A 17412-nucleotide genomic window follows, 5' to 3' on the forward strand; every position below is an offset into this window, starting at 1 on the left:
ACTTCTCTTGTGCTTGAACTCCTGATAGTTATCAGTTCATAAACATGTCACTTCGGAAGACCAGGAGAGTACTCTCTCTAAACACTGACAGCTGGCCTGCAGCTGTTTCTGGCCTCCCTTTTTACTTGTAGTACCTCAGCACCTCTGACTACATTCTCAGTCAATGTATCATTTTGCTGCTAATGCCAAACAAAAACACACTCATAAAAACGTATACACGGAATCCCAAAATCTCACAACAAAGCAATAGAAACTGACAAAACCACAGAAGACAAGAGCCACAGAAGAGGAACCTTCCAGGATTTCAAGGTTGAGTGACAGTGTTACAACTGTAACACTGGAATCTACTCCTGCTTCTTCATTATTTTTCTAGGAACATTCGTCCTTTGCCATATCACAAACCATTCAGTCTTTGTCTGACAAATGCATCCTTCCCAGTATCAGAACTTTGACACATGGGTGTCCTTGGCTTGAAGAAGAGTCAAACAAAGAAATCAGGAGAAAACAAAGTAATGCAATCTGGAAAAAACTCAACAGCAGAGGAAATAAAAAGAAGTTTCGATAAGAAATCTTAGAAGATGGATGTGATGCATGAATTTTAGCATCAACACATGCTCCTGAGAGAAGAGCAAAATAATTCTGTCATAGTAATATCTGGAAAACTAGCAAGTGCAATCCCTCTGTGCAAAAGTGAGTGGGGAGGAATTGCAGCATTACATTTCCCACACGTATAATAATTTTAGGGGGTGGGGGGGAAACACCTTCAAGATCAGTAACAGCCCGTAGTCTGGAGCAAAAATCTCAAAACCAGCAAATGATTCTGAAATAGTCTGCTCTCGTACCTGCACCCTGCACGGTCATGTTTGCTTTTAACAGGTGTTGACAACAAACGCTCCTTTGCATTTCAAATGTTGCTTTAGTTCAAAGCCCTCTTCAGAGGCTAAGAGTAGTACACAACCTAACAGCTCTATAGTTCGTCTGCCTGTGACTCCACCACACCAACATTTTCTTTGAGAGGACAAGATGTACTTTGCAATCTGTTTTACAGTACCAATGCCTGAGCAGAAAGTCCAAATCAGACGTTTGTAAAGCAGGTGAAAAGACAAGTTAAGAAATCAGAAGAATAACATCGTTTCAACGTCTAAAGACAGAACCACCGCTTCTAAATCTAAGAGACTTTCCAGTATTACAAAAGATCTCAAAAACATTAAGGTGAAATGGACAAACAGGCCATAGGCGTGGAAAGAATGAATCCCGCATTCACTCACTGGCATGCATAATGTTTGTTAGAACTAGTTAGTCTGGGAATTACTGCATAGGACACAATAGGTCATTGCATAACAGCACGTGTGGGCAACAGCAGGTAGGACCTCCCGGGTACAGTACAACCACCCTCTGCTGACATCTAAACTAAGGCATGAGGTTACGGTATCTGATGCAAGTGAATGTGGAACTGTCCTCAAACACAGGCCTCATTTAACCCAATAAATTGAGAGAACATTGCTGTACCCATCAACATTAAGAACATTCACATGGAAAAGGGCAAAGATGCTGATACAGTCCAGTTGCAGAACTGAAGCAACTCAAATACACACACAGGCATCCTCCCTCCAATCCCATAATAGGATTTTAAGTGGCAGTATCACAGATCAATTCTTAGATTTGCTGCTGCATCATTTATTTCATTCATTGTGGTTTGTATCCCATTTGTGAGCAGGTTAAAGCTATCCACCATGTCATTCATGTTCTAGTGGCTCTCGAATAAAAAAATGTTACAAAATTCAGTTAAATTACACACTGTAATCCAGAATCTGAAAAAGTGAACTGGCAGGCTCTTTGTATTATAGCTGGGAAGGAAGATAATTTACTTTCCTGGTCATGTCTATGTACTGCTTTTTCATTTAGTCTTGCATGGTCTTTATTACAAGGAGCCTTCAACCTTGCATAGGTTTCTTACTACTACATGCGTACCATTATTATTATAATCATTTGAGGGGGGAAGGAAACATGTAGGAACCACAGCCATGGACCAAGAGAAATACTCCTGTGCTAAATACTAAAAAAAAAAAAAAAAAAAAAAAAAAAATGCAATTCTTACACTCAGTTCTTACTTGTAAATTCCCTTAGTCAGTTCTGCAGCCTCAACAGGAATAAACATTGCTCTCCCTCAGTCAAGTGAGTAGCAATAACTCAAAGATATGCAAAGAAGAGAAGCCCATTTTGAACTGTAAGTTAACATACCTTCAAGCAGACTGTTTCTTTTCTGCCTACAACTATGTTGCAAGCACGTCAAGAGTTAATTTACTAGCTCGTAAACTGAGAAATCTTTCCTTAACACAAAACCATGCTTTCTTGCTCCAGCCTCAGCCAGACTAGACAGGTCAGATGTCCCTACTGATTACGCTGTCCCTACTGATTACGCTGAACTTCACAGCTTTCCTTTACCTCCTTTTCCTTCTTCTAACAACAGCGTCTTCGCAGAGTTTTGTCTAGTTTAAACTAGCTCTCACTATCTCCCCCTCCCACCTTCAAAAAACCTGAACACTTTTCCCCTTTCACCTGCTATGTTGCTAGAAAATTCCTGCATTCTGGTCAAGAGGCAAACAAGATGAGAAGGGAGAGCTGGCTTAAGGCAAAGTGCTACTCTGCAGCAAAGGAGGAAGGGAGAATTTAAGGATGGCAAAACCTGCTGTGCAATCCAGTAAGCAAAAAGCTATGTAGGCAGGCAAACTGTACGAGTTTCTCCATCATGAGGTCTGTCCCTTGTCCATGTTAGCATATTGCTCAAAAATTTATTGATAACAAGACTTCATACTACAGTTAGACAGTGTGCTTTTATATTAGACTTCCTAACGCACAGATTTTGAACAAGTGAGAGTTAAGAGCAATTTATCTTGGGGTTAGTCAAGCTTCAAGATGGTAACAAATAATAATACCTACCTTCTACCATAACTGTGTAAGAGCTAAAGTTCTTATGTGTGGCAAGTCTAAATTTTCCCTTATGCTCAAATACAGAACTGATTTTGGAATAGACACATGTAATATCTAAGTACAGCATGTAGACTTTTCAGTGACGACTATATGTAGGGCACATTCCCTTCCCTGTAAATCATGTTTGTAGACCTCATAGAATCATCTAGGTTGAAAAAGACCTTTAAGATTATCAAGTCCAACTGTTAAACTAGCACTGCCAAAACCACCACTAAACCACGTGCCCAAGTGCTGCATCTACATGTCTTTTAAATACCTCTGGGGATGGTGACTCCACCATTTCCGTGGGCAGCCTGTTCCAATGCTTGAAAACCCTTTCAGTGAAGAATTGTTTCCTATTATCCAATCTAAACCTCCCCTGGTGGCACTTGAGGGCATCTCCTCTCATCCTATCACTTGTTACTTGGGAGACAAGACCAACCCCCACCTTGCTACAACCTCCTTTCAGGTAGTTGTAGAGAGTGAGAAAGTCTACCCCTCAGCCTCCTCCAGGCTGAACAACCCCAGTTCCCTCAGCCGCTCCTCAAAAGGCTTGCACTCCAGACCCACTCACCAGCTTCGAGGTGGGTCCTCACCAGTGCTGAGTACAGAGGGACTGTTGCTGCCCCAGTCCTGCTGGCCAACCTATTTCTGATATAAGCCAGGATGCTGTTGGCCTTCTTGGCCACCCGGGCACACTGCCGGCTCATATTCAGCTGGCTGTTGACCAACACCCCCAGGTCCTTTTCCTCAAGTAGGATACTTGTATACCTCAAGTAGGATACTCAACCCCTCTCAAAATGATTAACAACTAGGAATTCTCAGTATTACATTTTCAACCACATAGTATGATGCAAGAGCTAAATAACTGTTTGAGAGAGCTTGGGATGTTAAGATTTCAGTGAAGACCGGAAGGATACAGTGAAGACTTGTATTCCTGTGAACTGGAGAGCGTCTTCACTGTCATTAACTTATAGGCAGGGTTCACGTTTTGAAACAAAAACTGTAGCCAAATTATACAGTGAAAATTGTTCTCATTACCTTTTCCAGCAGCACCGCCTCTACTGCAAGGAACCTCTTCAGCAGACACCATGACACTGCTGGCCCACCTTTATCTCCACTAGAAAAGGAAGGAAAACACAGAAATTAATCTTCTCCTGCAAACATTTGCAGGCAACTGCTGTTCTCACTACAGTGTCAACACTTACTGAAAACAGAAACGATCACAACAATGCTAGAAAAACACACCCAACTCACAGTCCATTTATTCTTGTAATTCAGAAGATCACTGCTGGTGCACCCCCATACAAAGAACTCTAGGGTGGCTACTCGTAAGAGTAACAAATTCTCAACAGCCTTACTGCAAGTCTGTGACGCAGCAAAGTAATTTAACATAAACACATACATAAGCTATAAGGAGAGAGACAATATTGAGCTTACAGAGTATGATTATGGCGCCAACTCTTTGGCCTTGACACAGTCTCAGAGATTTCTTTAGCATTACACAATCTAGGACATCCTGATTTACACAGACCCCAATGATTTGTTCCAGCCCCATCCTCTGACAAAAACTCTAGACTTTGTTAAGCTGGCTGCATTAATTTCTTCTGATACTAGAGATTTTCACGGAGGAAAACCACCGCCTCCTAAGTAATGCCTGATTACACCCGCTTTAACCAGGTTAGTTCGTGAACTTTTTCCAAAACATTATTTTGCAATGACTGAAAAACTAGTCCAGACCCACCAGTGTGAAAGAACCCCTGGGAGCAGATATTTTCTGGCAGCACTGCACACCCTATAATCACTCAAACCATCTAATTCCAAGTAACAGCACCAGAAAGCACGAACTAGTTTGCATTCATAATGACACGCAATTTCTTGCTCAGACCGTAACTGAGTTTCTTTCAACTCCACATTGTGAAGTGAGGCTTATTTTTTAAGCTGAAAGAAGAGTTTTAATTTCAAGGCACAAAACTTGAGGCCGTAAATGAAAACCAAATAAACACAGAAACGCTAAATGCAAAGGGACTCATCCGCAGCGCGCATCTACCTAGCAGATTTTCCAGACTAATCGTAACCACCGCAGCAACAGGAGTTACCATTTGTTACCTGCGAGATGCTATCTTCAAAGCTCATTTGGCATCATTTAAATGCTCACATTACTAAGCATGTTATTTAGGAAACAAAGCTCAAACGGCATCAACTTTAGCTGGTTTGCTGCTGCTAAACCCTTGTAGTGTTTTGCTAGGATTTTCAAGCAGAAAGAATGCCCAGTAGCCCAGTCAGAGCAACACAGTAGGCTGGATTTAAGGATGAACATGAATTTTCTAGTAGACCACATAGCAAAGCAACAAAACCCCCAAACAAGTCTAGAACTATGTCTTTTATTTAACAACCTACTCTGAAACACCACTGTTTTTCAATAAATGCCACTTTAATCTGAAAACGAATTGCAACAGGCAATGATTCTTTCTGAAAAGACTGTAAGACTAATTCCGTCTGTCCTGCGTTTCATAAATATTTCAAGCAAAAATCCAAAACAAATGAGAAAAAGCATTGCTCTTTTCCTTGAAAAACAGACTGATAACAAGACCTGCAGCAAGATTTCTATGAAAGCGAGCTTAAAATCGTAACTATTAAAAGTTTAAGAACAGCAAGGTACCTCACCTCCAGGAGCTGAGCCTGAGGGTGTCTGCGCCTCAGCGAGCCATGGCGGAGCCTGGCAAAGCCACAGCTTTTCCAAGAAAAATATCCCGACCCCAGGTGGCTCGTGGCTGCCCATGGCTGGCATTAGTCATGGGTAAAGACAACTTGCCCGCCATTTTTCCCTGAATTCATGTGTAGGCAGAAAAATACGGGCCCCAAGCTGGGATGAACTGCAGGCCTCCCCGGTCTCCTACTGAGGTGAAGCGCAGCCTCCCCTCACCACAGGAGGCTCTGCCACCCGTCCCCCCCTCAAGCCCCCCAGTTTCTGCCTCAGGACTTACCACAACCACGACCCAAAAAGCACAATTTCAGCAGCGCGGACAAATACTCCTTGCCTGCTCAGAGTTACAGCACGAGTGAGTCTGTCCAGGGACACGGCAGGTGCCTGGACAACAGCCCCACACAGCTGTGCCCAATGCCCGCAAACGAGGGGGAGCGGGGCTGCTCCTGAGGGTGGGCTGCCCTGCGCCCCCCACGGCCACCCCGGCCGGCACCTTTCTCTGTAACGTCTTTTGCTAAATAAATATGCTTTGGAACGGATACATTTCCATATTTGTACTCCTGAATTTCCCAGGTTAACTGAACAAAGATAGATTTTTATATGCAGTGTGAACAAAGAACTTCCTAGAAGAAGGGAACGGGACGCCGAAGCCCGTTCCCAATCAGCGGGAGGAGGCAGCAAGGTGTGGCACGTGCTGCAGAGATGGGCAATAAACAAATGCAGCCCCTAATTCTGCGGGGGATGTGTCGAACTCCATGCGCTGCAAGCACAAAACCAGAGTACGCGCACCTGCACGGCTTACAGCCATTAAGTAGAAGCTTTTCTCTGTTCCCAAGAGCTTCTAAGACAAACGTGATAAAATATTCTTCAGGACAAGAAACACGTAGTTAGGTGTAAAATAGGCAGAAAAGATAAAAACCAGTAAAAACAGTAACAGATTTCTCTACTGAATTAAGTGGGTTTGACAACCATAAAATCACTCCCCCGCTAGTTTAAAAACCCATATGCTGTCATGGTACCTGAGGTCTGCTCAACTTAACCGATCCTTTTTTAAACATGAATAGTGATTTTTATAACAACTACAATACAAATAGCATGGCCTTGAAGCTTTGCACACAACTCAAATATTGCTAAGTCTCTGTTCCTCCAAATTTCCCTCCAAGAGTCTGTGACTGGCCCTTTTGGACACTGTAGTGGAACCCCACTGTTAGATTAATAACCATTTGGCCCAATCTCATTGTAATTTCAATGGGAAAAGCAAAAGGTAATCTACGAGTCACCTACTGTCAGCAGGCAAGAAATATCCTAACCTGAAAGTATCCTGATCATAAAAATATTGGAAATGATTGCATTGCATTATTTATCTTTCCAGCCTATGAATTCTTCAGGTCATTCAGCGCTTCTGTTCTGTCCCAGTGTTCGAGCCCTACATAGTCTCCATACTTCTTCAGCCGCCACTCTCGTAAAACTGGAAAAGAGACGACTTTTGGGGCTATGCAACTGAGAAACTACAAGAAAAACCACATTGTTTTGTATAAGCCCAGCCTCTTAAGCAGAAATTCCTCTGCCATCACACTTTGCCAGGTCTGAAGCCCTGAAAGACTGCTTCACCATCCCACAGCGGGCTTTCCAACGGAGCAGCTGATACCCACACACTTTGCTTCCTACAGTGCAGCAACAACCTCTGCTGCTGGCCTTTAGACCAGTGCATCAGTTTGCTTTACATACTCAGGAAGTATTCCTATTTTCTTTCACAGGTAGCACTAAAGCTTTAATGGCCACATCACTCTAGGACCTCTGCTTGGCCTCGCATGAAGCATTACTGTACTCTATTTTGTGAATTCAAGAAGGTACCTGAAAACTGTGAAGATCTGCCACGGATAAGCAGTTTGGTGGCAAAAAAATGGCACAGCAGAGTTTCGAAAATCTTGCTTGAGTACAATACCTACTTGTCTGTCTTGAAAAAAAGGATTTACAGGATCAGGCTGCTACACAAGTGACTGAATAGGAAGAAAACACACCATTATCTATCTTTGCGAAAACATCTGAACACCTACAATAGTCCCTTGCTGAAAGGAAAATAACTTTCCAAACGATAATTAATTTTCTAGATAAGAAACTTCTCTCTTTTCCTCAAGAATCTCTTACTTAGCTCCTCTTTTCCCTAGATACATTGGCCTTAAGTCTGCATTATGTGAGGCAGGCTGGTCGCAATGACACATTGGTCAACAGCATACTCAAAGACTCCCCTGTAACTATCCCTTCTGGCCTCTCTGTGATGGGGACAGAATGGGGACACAGCTCAAAGCCATGCCTTTGAAAAGACTCCCATTAACAGGTGCCCCTCAGCTGTAAGAGCTGGTGTTTTAACTATGCAGAAAACCAAATTATTTTTTGTGGAAAAAAAAAAAAAAAAACAAGGAAAACGCTGGCACCAGCCTGAACCGGAATACGGAGAATGCGCTGGTACCAGCAGGGAAGGAGGAGAGACCTCAGGCGCAGACAGATTGCGCTCTCTCTTCTCTGCTGGTACCAGCACATCCTCTCACCTCCATGTACCACTGCTGCCCCAGGCCCCGACATCTCTCTGGTCCCTCCCTGTCACGCTGGCTGAGTCAGCAGAGGTGAAGTTCCAGCAGCACGGAAGAATCCTTCACGGCTGCAGCTGGCACACATGAAGACTCTGTGCACTAAGCAGGGAAGTAAATGAAGCAAAATGGCTCAGGTAAGTCTGTGACACTTAACTATCTGCCTCCTGTATTACAATCAGAGGCTTAGGGAGAGAATATGGAACATCAGTTTTATCACACGGAACTAATGCTAATGATTCACAAATATTAAACACCAGAAAGCCATCACTCAGAAGCTAAGATAACTGCGATAAGAAGCTGAAAAGCAGAACAGAATTAGGAAAATATAGGACAAAGGAGAGAGACACAAACACATGGTAAGTAACATGAACTGCGGGGAGATGGAAGAAAATTAAAGGAAGTAAGTAGAGAACTGAGTTATCCTTCTGTAACTTCTCTGAATGGTTCACTGCTGATGAAAATCCCACAAGCAGTATCATTTATCATGTGAGTAAATGTACTTCTGGTAGAATTCCTGGCATATCTCACCTGATCTCTAGGTCTGTTTCCCAGGCATTAAGTCAAAATCTCAATGGCAGTCCGAGTGGTCTGCAAATCAAAGAGTGTCCATTTGAACTGGAACAGTCCTGATCTGTGAATCCTAAACAGAGTGTAGAAACGCACAGAGCAGAGACATGGTAGCAATAAAGACCAGGAGAAAGATGGACAGAGAGAGGAATGCAAAGGTGTGCTGAATGGATGCACTATGTGAAACAGCCCAGCTGTGTATCACAAGTTCTGCACAAAAAAAAACAGAGTACATTGAGTAACAGAGTAGATAAGATCCACAAGACAAAGAGTAGGGAATTTCCCCAAAGCAGAAAGCCCAATAGCCTGAAGAAGCTACCTTTATCTCTCCTGGGGGCAAAAGTGCTGCCAGAGAGTCGGGGAAGGGGGAGAGTTAAAGTTCAGATACCACTCACAGCAACGCTTTGCATCTGATTTTGAGCTTGGTTCTGCTACCTGCCTGCAGGGAGGGCTGGGAGGAAGAAGCAGCCATGCAGAAGCATTACGGTTATGTGACAGAAAGAGGAAGAAAAATACACATACAGCTATTTTTGATTTTAAAGATGCCTCCAGCACCAGTTCCCTGTAGCCTTCTCCTTTCTCAAAGAAAAAAGAAAAGGCTGGTTCATGAGAGGAGAATTTCAGTTTGTAAGTAGTGTCTTACCAAGACAAGAAAGACAAGGACAAGACTATGCAGACATGAACACAGGCAAGAGCCAAAGCAATGGCAAACTAGGCCAAGAAGTACACAGCAACAAGTCACAAAGATCACAAGTCTGCATGTGAGGTCAGAAGCACAATGCTGTTGTATTGCTATTTCATTTCAGGTGTCTGGGTCAGTCACTCTGGGAAATGCGTAGGGCTTTCTCTGTCTTAACTCTCTCCACTCCTTTGCCAGCCTGGGAGCAGCAGAGCCCTGGCTAGAACGAGTTTCTTCATTGTGGCTGGAATGAATTTTCCTTTAAATTCCCAGAGCGTTCAAGTCAGCTCTGCTAGATTAGGCTTGAATTACTCTACATTTCTGTCTGGAATAGCCAGGTATGAGCTACTTTAGAGGAAAGTTCATTACATCCTGAACAGACGGAATGTTCCCAAGACAAATCTCCTCCCAGTTCCCAGCTAACTGAGCTTGCTTTACAAGCATTTACACACACCAGGGCAGGTCAACTGGGGTGCACGAGAACTGCCCCCCGCTGCCCCTCAGCACCACCCAACGAAGTATGAACAGTAACTCGGAGGGGAAGTAGCCGCTTGGCTGCACAGCCTCCTGTTCAGATTGCAGCTGGATCCAGCTTGCTTCTTGACGAGATTGAACTCTTCCACAAGGTGAGTTTCTCCTTGAGTCCAGGATCTACACAACCTGGTCTCAAATTTCCTCCCAGTCCAGAAGGTGAATGTGGTGGGAAGAAAAAAACCCACAAAATAATAAAACCTGAGGGAAGTAATTCTGCTGCACAAATACTTCCTTTCTGAGCTTAGCTATGAGTTTTGGAACTGCAGTTTGCTAAGAGAGGGTGGAGAAGCCAAGGTAAGCAAAGGATTTATAACACTACGAAGTCTTCCTCGTTCTTAGTTACTGCTGACCTACAAAGTCCAGGTAAACGCACTACAGCAAAACTCCTTAGGGTGGTAAATCATTGATGGGGGACATTCGCTGATGGACTTACTACGGATGCAAGAACATTCATATCTTAAAATTTAAAATTATTTCTCCAGGAGAGAGTTCAAGGACTGTTTAGCTAGTATACAACACTTCTTTCAATAGGAAAGAAAAAATTAACTCTTGCTTCTCTGACAAGACCAAAAAAAACCCCACACGTCCTGACGTCATCTATAGCAAAATATATTGAAATTTCATCTAAGTGGAGTAAATCCAACTTCACAGCAGCACATAGTAAGAGAGGACCACGTCTTTTTATAGTTCCAATTTCTAACTTCTGCAGTAGTGTTATAATGTAAAACCAAACCACGAATATCCGCTTTTTTCTCTGATCTCTCCCCTGGTATCATTTGTGAGCACATTCATTATCTGGCCCTTTTCCAAAAAGCTGTTAGCCCAGGATCTACATGTAGGACTGTGGTAATTCTCCCTTCCTGCCTTCTAACATTGCAGTATAGCTCAGCTTGTGGATCCTAAAGAGCTTGGTGCTTCAGGCAAGCTGCTTTTGAAAACACTGTTTCTTATGGCTGCCAAAGAGCAACTGGCCTCAACATCCAGTGTTACAAGAGGCCCTCAACCTACACACCATGTTGACTTCCTTGTTGACCACAACCCAGTTATCAGCTAGTACCTCCCCTGGCACTGTTTACAAAGGCCAACCTTTCAGACCTACGCACAACGGCTCTCCAGTAGAGTTTAATAAGAGCTGGGCACCTGGAAACCACCAGCTTTTTTAACGCCACATTCTTCACTTTATCTATGTTTGGCTTAGCAAATATACTCCAAGAAATAGGCTTATTAGCAGTTTTTCTCCCAATAAGAATACCACAGGTGTACACTTTGCATGGTTTTGGAACTACAAAATATATGGAATTCTTTGCTTTATTGCTCAAAGGTGTAGGAGCGATGGACTGCAGCAGACTTCTCACAGAGAACTGCGCATTTTCTGCTATTTTGGGCTTTGATTTGGCAGAACTTACACCGGCTGACAGATGGGTGAGGGGGAGATTGCCACGTCCCAACAAATTTTACATCCCCACAAATCCAAAGCAGACATTACTTCTGTACTTCCCCAGTATCAGCACAATCTCATTTTGCAGCTCCATTGCTTCATGCCTTTTGCAGCTGCAGTCAACAACGCAGCAAGTCACTAACATGATCTATGGTGACTGTTCCTGTACCATCAAAGTATTATGTGTCTTAGTACTTCTGCAAATCTCACAGAGAAGAGATGCTACCTGCTGGATTCCAAGTACGCATTAAAATATGTCAGAACAAATGACACACACAGAACAGGTGTTATACTGAATGCATTTGAAGCAGAGGAATACAGTGTCTCCATAACCACAGACTTCCTCCTTTAATTTAACAGAAATTAGTTGCTGCTTTTACTTCCAAAGCCCGGAGTTGGAATTTGAACTGCTGGGTGACTGAGATCTCCTGAGCATCGGTTCCTTGTAGAAAATATGAATACTACTTTCTCACGACATGAACAGCTAAATACATCCAAGACTGTCATGCAGTTCTCACATAAACAGACACAGGTGGATTTCACTGTACACTGTCCCTACATCACTAGCATATAGGGTACATCTTACTGGAAAGTCCCAACAGCCCTCTGACTTATTTGCGGGCCACTGTTAGAAAACACATTTTGGAGATCTTTTTGTTTAATTCAAAATATTTTCAGCAACAAAAGAGTTGCATAAAACCAAGTGTTCCAACTTCAAAATTGTTCGTGAGCTCTCTGAGATCAATATACCACTGGGTGTTGTATAGAGAAAAGTCATGTTCTCACTAATTATGTTTTACAGCCTTTTTTGTTGTTTAAGAGGAACCTTGAAGAAGAAAGGTTCCTCTGTATCTTTTACAAGATTATCTAAAACTTTATATGCAGTTTTAATATGTTTCTCATTGTGCTGCATATGTACAAGTACTTAGCACACAAAACCAGCAGGACTGCTGATTCAATAGGTATGTGAAAGATGGGACAGAGTCCATCCCACGGAGATATGACCCGCCTAAGGAGTTATGAAGTTATTTATAGAAGTTGGCCAGGTAAAAGTTGAGATGAAAGTACTAAGGACGTGTTAGTTGAATACTTCAGCAATTCCAAAAATAAAACTACTGGGTTAAAGATTTCAATGACTTGGATGATGGGACAGAGTGTATCCTCAGCAAGTTCGCTGATGATATCAAACTGGGAGGGGTGGCTGACACTCTGGAGGGCCGTGCTGCCATCCAGCGTGACCTGGACAGGCTGGAGAGCCGGGCAGAGAAGAACCTAATGAGGTTCAACAAAAGCAAGTGCAAGGTCCTCCACCTGGGGAGGAAGAATGCTAAGCACCAGTATAGGTTAGGGGTGGACATGCTGGGAAGTAGTTCTGAGGAGAAGGATCTGGGGTTCCTAGTAGACAGTAAATTATCCATGAGCCAACAATGTGCCCTTGTTGCCAAGAAGGCCAATGGAATCCTGGGCTGCATAGGGAAGAGTGTGGCCAGTAGGTCGAAGGAGGTCATTCTCCCCCTCTACTCTGCACTGGTGAGGCCACAACTGGAATACTGCATCCAGTTTTGGGCTCCCCAGTTCAAGAGGGACGGGGAACTACTGGAGCGAGTCCAGCGTAGGGCAACTAGGATGATTGAGGGACTGGAGCATCTCTCTTATGAGGAACGGCTGAGAGAGCTGGGACTCTTTAGCCTGGAGAAGAGAAGGCTGAGGGGAGACCTTATTATGGCATACAAGTATCTAAAGGGTGGGTTGAAAGAGGATGGTGCCAGACTCTTTTCATTGGTTCCCAGTGACAGGACAAGGGGCAATGGGCACAAGTTAGAACATAGGAAGTTCCGTTCAAATACACGGAAAAACTTCTTTACAGTGAGGGTGACAGAGCACTGGAACAGGCTGCCCAGGGACGTTGTGGAGTCCCCTTCTCTGGAGATTTTCAAGACTCGCCTGGATGCAGCCCTGAGTAATGTGCTCTAGGCAATCCTGCTTTAGCAGGGGAGTTGGACTAGATGATCTCTAGAGGTCCCTTCCAACTCTGAAGATTCTATGATTCTGTGAAAGATGAACCAACCTGGGGCTGCAGCTTGTCCTGACAATTTCTGTGATTCACCATACAAGCCCAGTGTCTGCAAGGATCAAGGCTTCATTTAGCAAAGTTATTTAACACATACCTGGCTTCAGACTGATTCACTCATGAACTAGCTCAGTGACACTATTATTTTCTCATAGAAATGAGGTATTTACTATTTCAGGCTTCTGGGAAAAAAAACAACAAATCGTGTGTTTCATCAAGGAATAAACCAACAAGCATAACGATTGCCTCCAAAACTCAGTACCCAAGCAACTCTCATTTGCCATGATTAGTTTCCCAGTTTCTTTGGAAGGAGAAGCCACAGTTTTATTCTTGGTGCCCTGTGGTGAATGACTCTTTTTACCTGCGATAGAAACACAACACACTCATGGATAGGTGTTGGGGACCTAAAGAAAGTTTAAGCATTCGTTTCATCCAGGTCAGGGGCTCACCTTCTGTGGATGGAACTTCCAAAGGCAAGACTGCTTGTTTGCTGTATTTTCTGGATTTCACTCTGGTAGGTGACACTTTCAGATCTTCCCTCTTCCCCAATTTAGCTGCAGAGAGAAGAGAAAAAGGAGCTGATAAGAGAAGAGCAAATGTAATTCTTGTAGTTCCACGGTATGCACCATGTCATCTATGAATCCAGTACTTCATGCAAAATGCAAAGATATTAACAAGCATTTTCTTCTTACAAGAAATAAGTTAGTTTTAATTTTTTAGTTATGGAAAGAAAGACTTCCCATTTTGACTATAAATTAAAAACCTCCTCCTTTACTTCAGGCTTTTATTCCTACCCTAGGAGCACAACTGATGGTATTCTCTCCTCTCATGTTTGAGAACAAGGTTATAGAAACATCTACTTCAGGTTACTTACCCAGGAACTTTGGAGTGACAATGCTGTGATCTTTCAGCAGTGGTGTAAAAACAGCTTCTTGGGAACCTTCATGTCCTGTGAGGAATAAAAGCACAGTGTTAAAACCAGAAATTTGCGAAAGGACGTTTGCTGCAGGTAGAACTGGGACTATCAGGAAATCTCTGTCACACACAATCCTGACTTCCACTACACCGTTTTCAAAAGCAGCCTTAATTTCAACATCATTAGGTCCTATCGTCTCTGAGTGAAGCTAAGGATGCACAGAGGCTCAAGCTGAGAATACAGAATGAAAATCCTCTTTAACTTTCAGCCTTCACCTGTGTGGGGGTATTTCTTCAGCTACAAAGGAAAATAAAAGCATCTCTAATACAGAGATTTACAAACTCACATACGTGTGACTTTGAGTACCACATAAAACTCTCTCTCACTCAGGAGCTGCGATGCGTAGTGATCCTGGTTCTGGAGCAAATTCTTCACCTGGCCATTCTCATCTGCCAATTCAATTTCACCTGCAACACACAGAAGTCTAGGTCTGGGTTCAAGGGCAGGAAGCTATTAAGAACTATGGCAATTAAACTCAAGACATGTCTCAGCTATGCAAAGGTAATCCACATCTGATAAAAAGCCCAAAGTCTGGGTGCATTTTAGTTGAGTACTATGATTCAGGACCATCTCAATTATCTGCCTCTCATCCTAGCGGCCAGTCAGCCAAGTTACACCGATGCATATGTTTTTTGTCAAGGCAAAAACTAGGTCATAGAACTCAGCAAAAACCTCTTTTGCTGTGGAATAAGCTCGCTTGTAATACACTGCACTTGGTATGATCTAGGAGAATCAATGGATAGCCATTATGTTTATATTCATCAGCGGCAACTTGATAGGCTTAGTTAACATGACTGTATTCGAAGACTGTAGTCAATATCCTCCTTGGATATTTTCTTCAGATGGACATTTTCATTGGATCTTGTCTTCTAACAGCATTTAAAAGCATTGTACCTATCTGTGTATGTATAAGAGGCAAGGATCAACCAGATAATGAGCACAGCCAAGGGCAGCGTCAGTAACTGCAACCAACACCGTCAGGAACATTAATCTGGCTTTGCTAACAAACTGGGAAGCTTGACGACAGTTTCACACTGGAAGACAGAATCAGCAGAAACCACACAGCTCATTTCAGAACTCGGAGCCACACAAACATAAACCAAACAGGTTCCTCTTCAGGGAACTCAACCATACCTTCCTTCTCACAGCCGCAGCAGCGTTTGATGCTCTCCAAGAGAAGCTGAACTTTACACTGAATGTTGAAAAGGGCCTTTTCATTTTCTGTGAAAAGAGGCATAAGTCAAAGCAACCGATGAAAAAACAACAGCCCTATGACCCTTCTCCAAATTCGAAATTAAGTGACCCTGCACTTGACCACTCCTATCAGCAGTCTCAGGGAACGTGAGGGGACTTCACAGCTACTCCAGATAGCACTGGACTTCCAGAAGATTCCACAGACCACTAGAAAAAGAGCTATCAACAGTAAATACTTCAAAAGTAGAACAAAAACAACGGTTGCACCACTCCTCCTCCTATTTGTTCTTTCCAAGGCACTATTAACAGAGCATGAAAAGAAATGCTGTGTGAAACCCTGGTCTTTTCATTGATGTTCTTTGGTTTTGTGGGGAAAAAAAAACACCCAAAACATTTTGAAACTCAAAAATGTTTACTTATAACTGAAGTGTACTTGTTAAGAAAACCACAATTGGGGAAAAAAGGAAACTTGGATCAAAATTCCATACACATATCCTTGTTTTGATCTAAAATAAAACCCCATTTTCCTTGCAAAAACCATTACAATGAAAAACGTAACAAATTTTATTTACTATAGCCTTCCACCCAGCCTTTTACAAACATAACCTGGAACCACAAGTCACAGAGATAACTTTATCAGCTGTCTGGGTACCTTGTTTCCCTGTGGATATTACAGGGACAGCAATCACTGAAGATGCTTACCTCCATGTAGTACTGTTATAAACATACCTGCTGATAACCTAAAAAAGAAAGCAATGAGGAAAACAATGACAGTTTTTTCACTACTGTGTTCTAGAACAGGCAATCACAGAAAGTGACCTACAAGTGTTCTGTAGTGTTTGCCTGTAGGTATGGTTTGCTTCCTAAAATCCTCCCATTTTCTAAAAAGTCCCTTCAAAGTGTCACAAAGTACCTAAATTCTTCCAAGGTGAAGTTGCGAAGGAACCAAAACAAACCTTTTGGGCTTGGGAGCAAGCTCAGAAAACGTGGAACCACCGCAATGAGTGGACGAGGGCAAAAGACCTTGCAGTCCCCCTGGATCCACCAGAGACACCAGTTAGTGGAAGCAAAACTGAGAGCTTCCACTTGGCTCCTGGGCACTGATGTCTCACAATGGTTATGCAAAGGCAGAAGAAGTAAACACAGATTTGTGTCTAGGAACCAGGAAGGAGTGGGTTCACAAGCCTCTTCACACATTAGCAATTCAGTAAATATTGCAATGAGAGGACAATAGGCTTCGCTGTTGGAAACAGTAGGCTGAAGCCTACCTGTGGGGGTTGCCAAGGTACTGTGCTGGCTCACAGTCAAGAAGTTTTATGTTGCTGCACTTCACCTAGACCTAAGGAATATTGCACAGAAAGAGATGGAGCAGGTGTTCTGATTCCGCTCCTGTTCCACAGAAGCAAAGCCCACTTCACATGAGATGCTCTCAAAGCATCGTACAGACAGGCCAAAAGAGTAAGAATGGCAGGAAGGATATTTTCAGTTTAAAGATCAGGGTCCCAAAGCACTGGACACCAGCAGCTACAGTGATCCCTGCAGTCATCATTAGAAGGAATAGTTTAAGTGTACTCTGCTCAAAAATCACATCTCTAGAGACCTTCAAGGTGTGCCAGCAGATCTTACTGAGACCAACAGGAGTATATTGAAAACAGGCACAGACAATGTAGAAATGCTGGGCACAG

General features: G+C 43.0%; 1 protein-coding gene across 3 annotated transcripts in view; it reads right to left on the minus strand.

The window, feature by feature from the left end:
* The window catches only part of LOC134524959 (uncharacterized protein CXorf65 homolog), a 59330-nt gene that overhangs the window by 41420 nt on the left and 498 nt on the right, over positions 1 to 17412 (minus strand). Inside the window, exons 1-6 of one of the 3 annotated variants that reach the window (XM_063355301.1) lie at positions 16430 to 16465; positions 15668 to 15754; positions 14824 to 14940; positions 14432 to 14506; positions 14007 to 14111; positions 4012 to 4090 (exon numbers count right to left, since the gene is read on the minus strand). In XM_063355301.1, coding sequence (XP_063211371.1) covers positions 4050 to 4090; positions 14007 to 14111; positions 14432 to 14506; positions 14824 to 14940; positions 15668 to 15754; positions 16430 to 16454 — 450 coding nt within the window. In that variant the 5' untranslated portion in view covers positions 16455 to 16465 and the 3' untranslated portion in view covers positions 4012 to 4049. Of the gene's footprint in view, positions 1 to 4011; positions 4091 to 14006; positions 14112 to 14431; positions 14507 to 14823; positions 14941 to 15667; positions 15806 to 16429; positions 16466 to 17412 lie in introns of those variants that run through there. The other 2 variants (XM_063355302.1, XM_063355303.1) reach the window with 2 other exon arrangements.

Source organism: Chroicocephalus ridibundus, chromosome 18 (assembly GCF_963924245.1).
Source record: "Chroicocephalus ridibundus chromosome 18, bChrRid1.1, whole genome shotgun sequence".
Taxonomy (NCBI): Eukaryota; Metazoa; Chordata; class Aves; order Charadriiformes; family Laridae; genus Chroicocephalus; species Chroicocephalus ridibundus.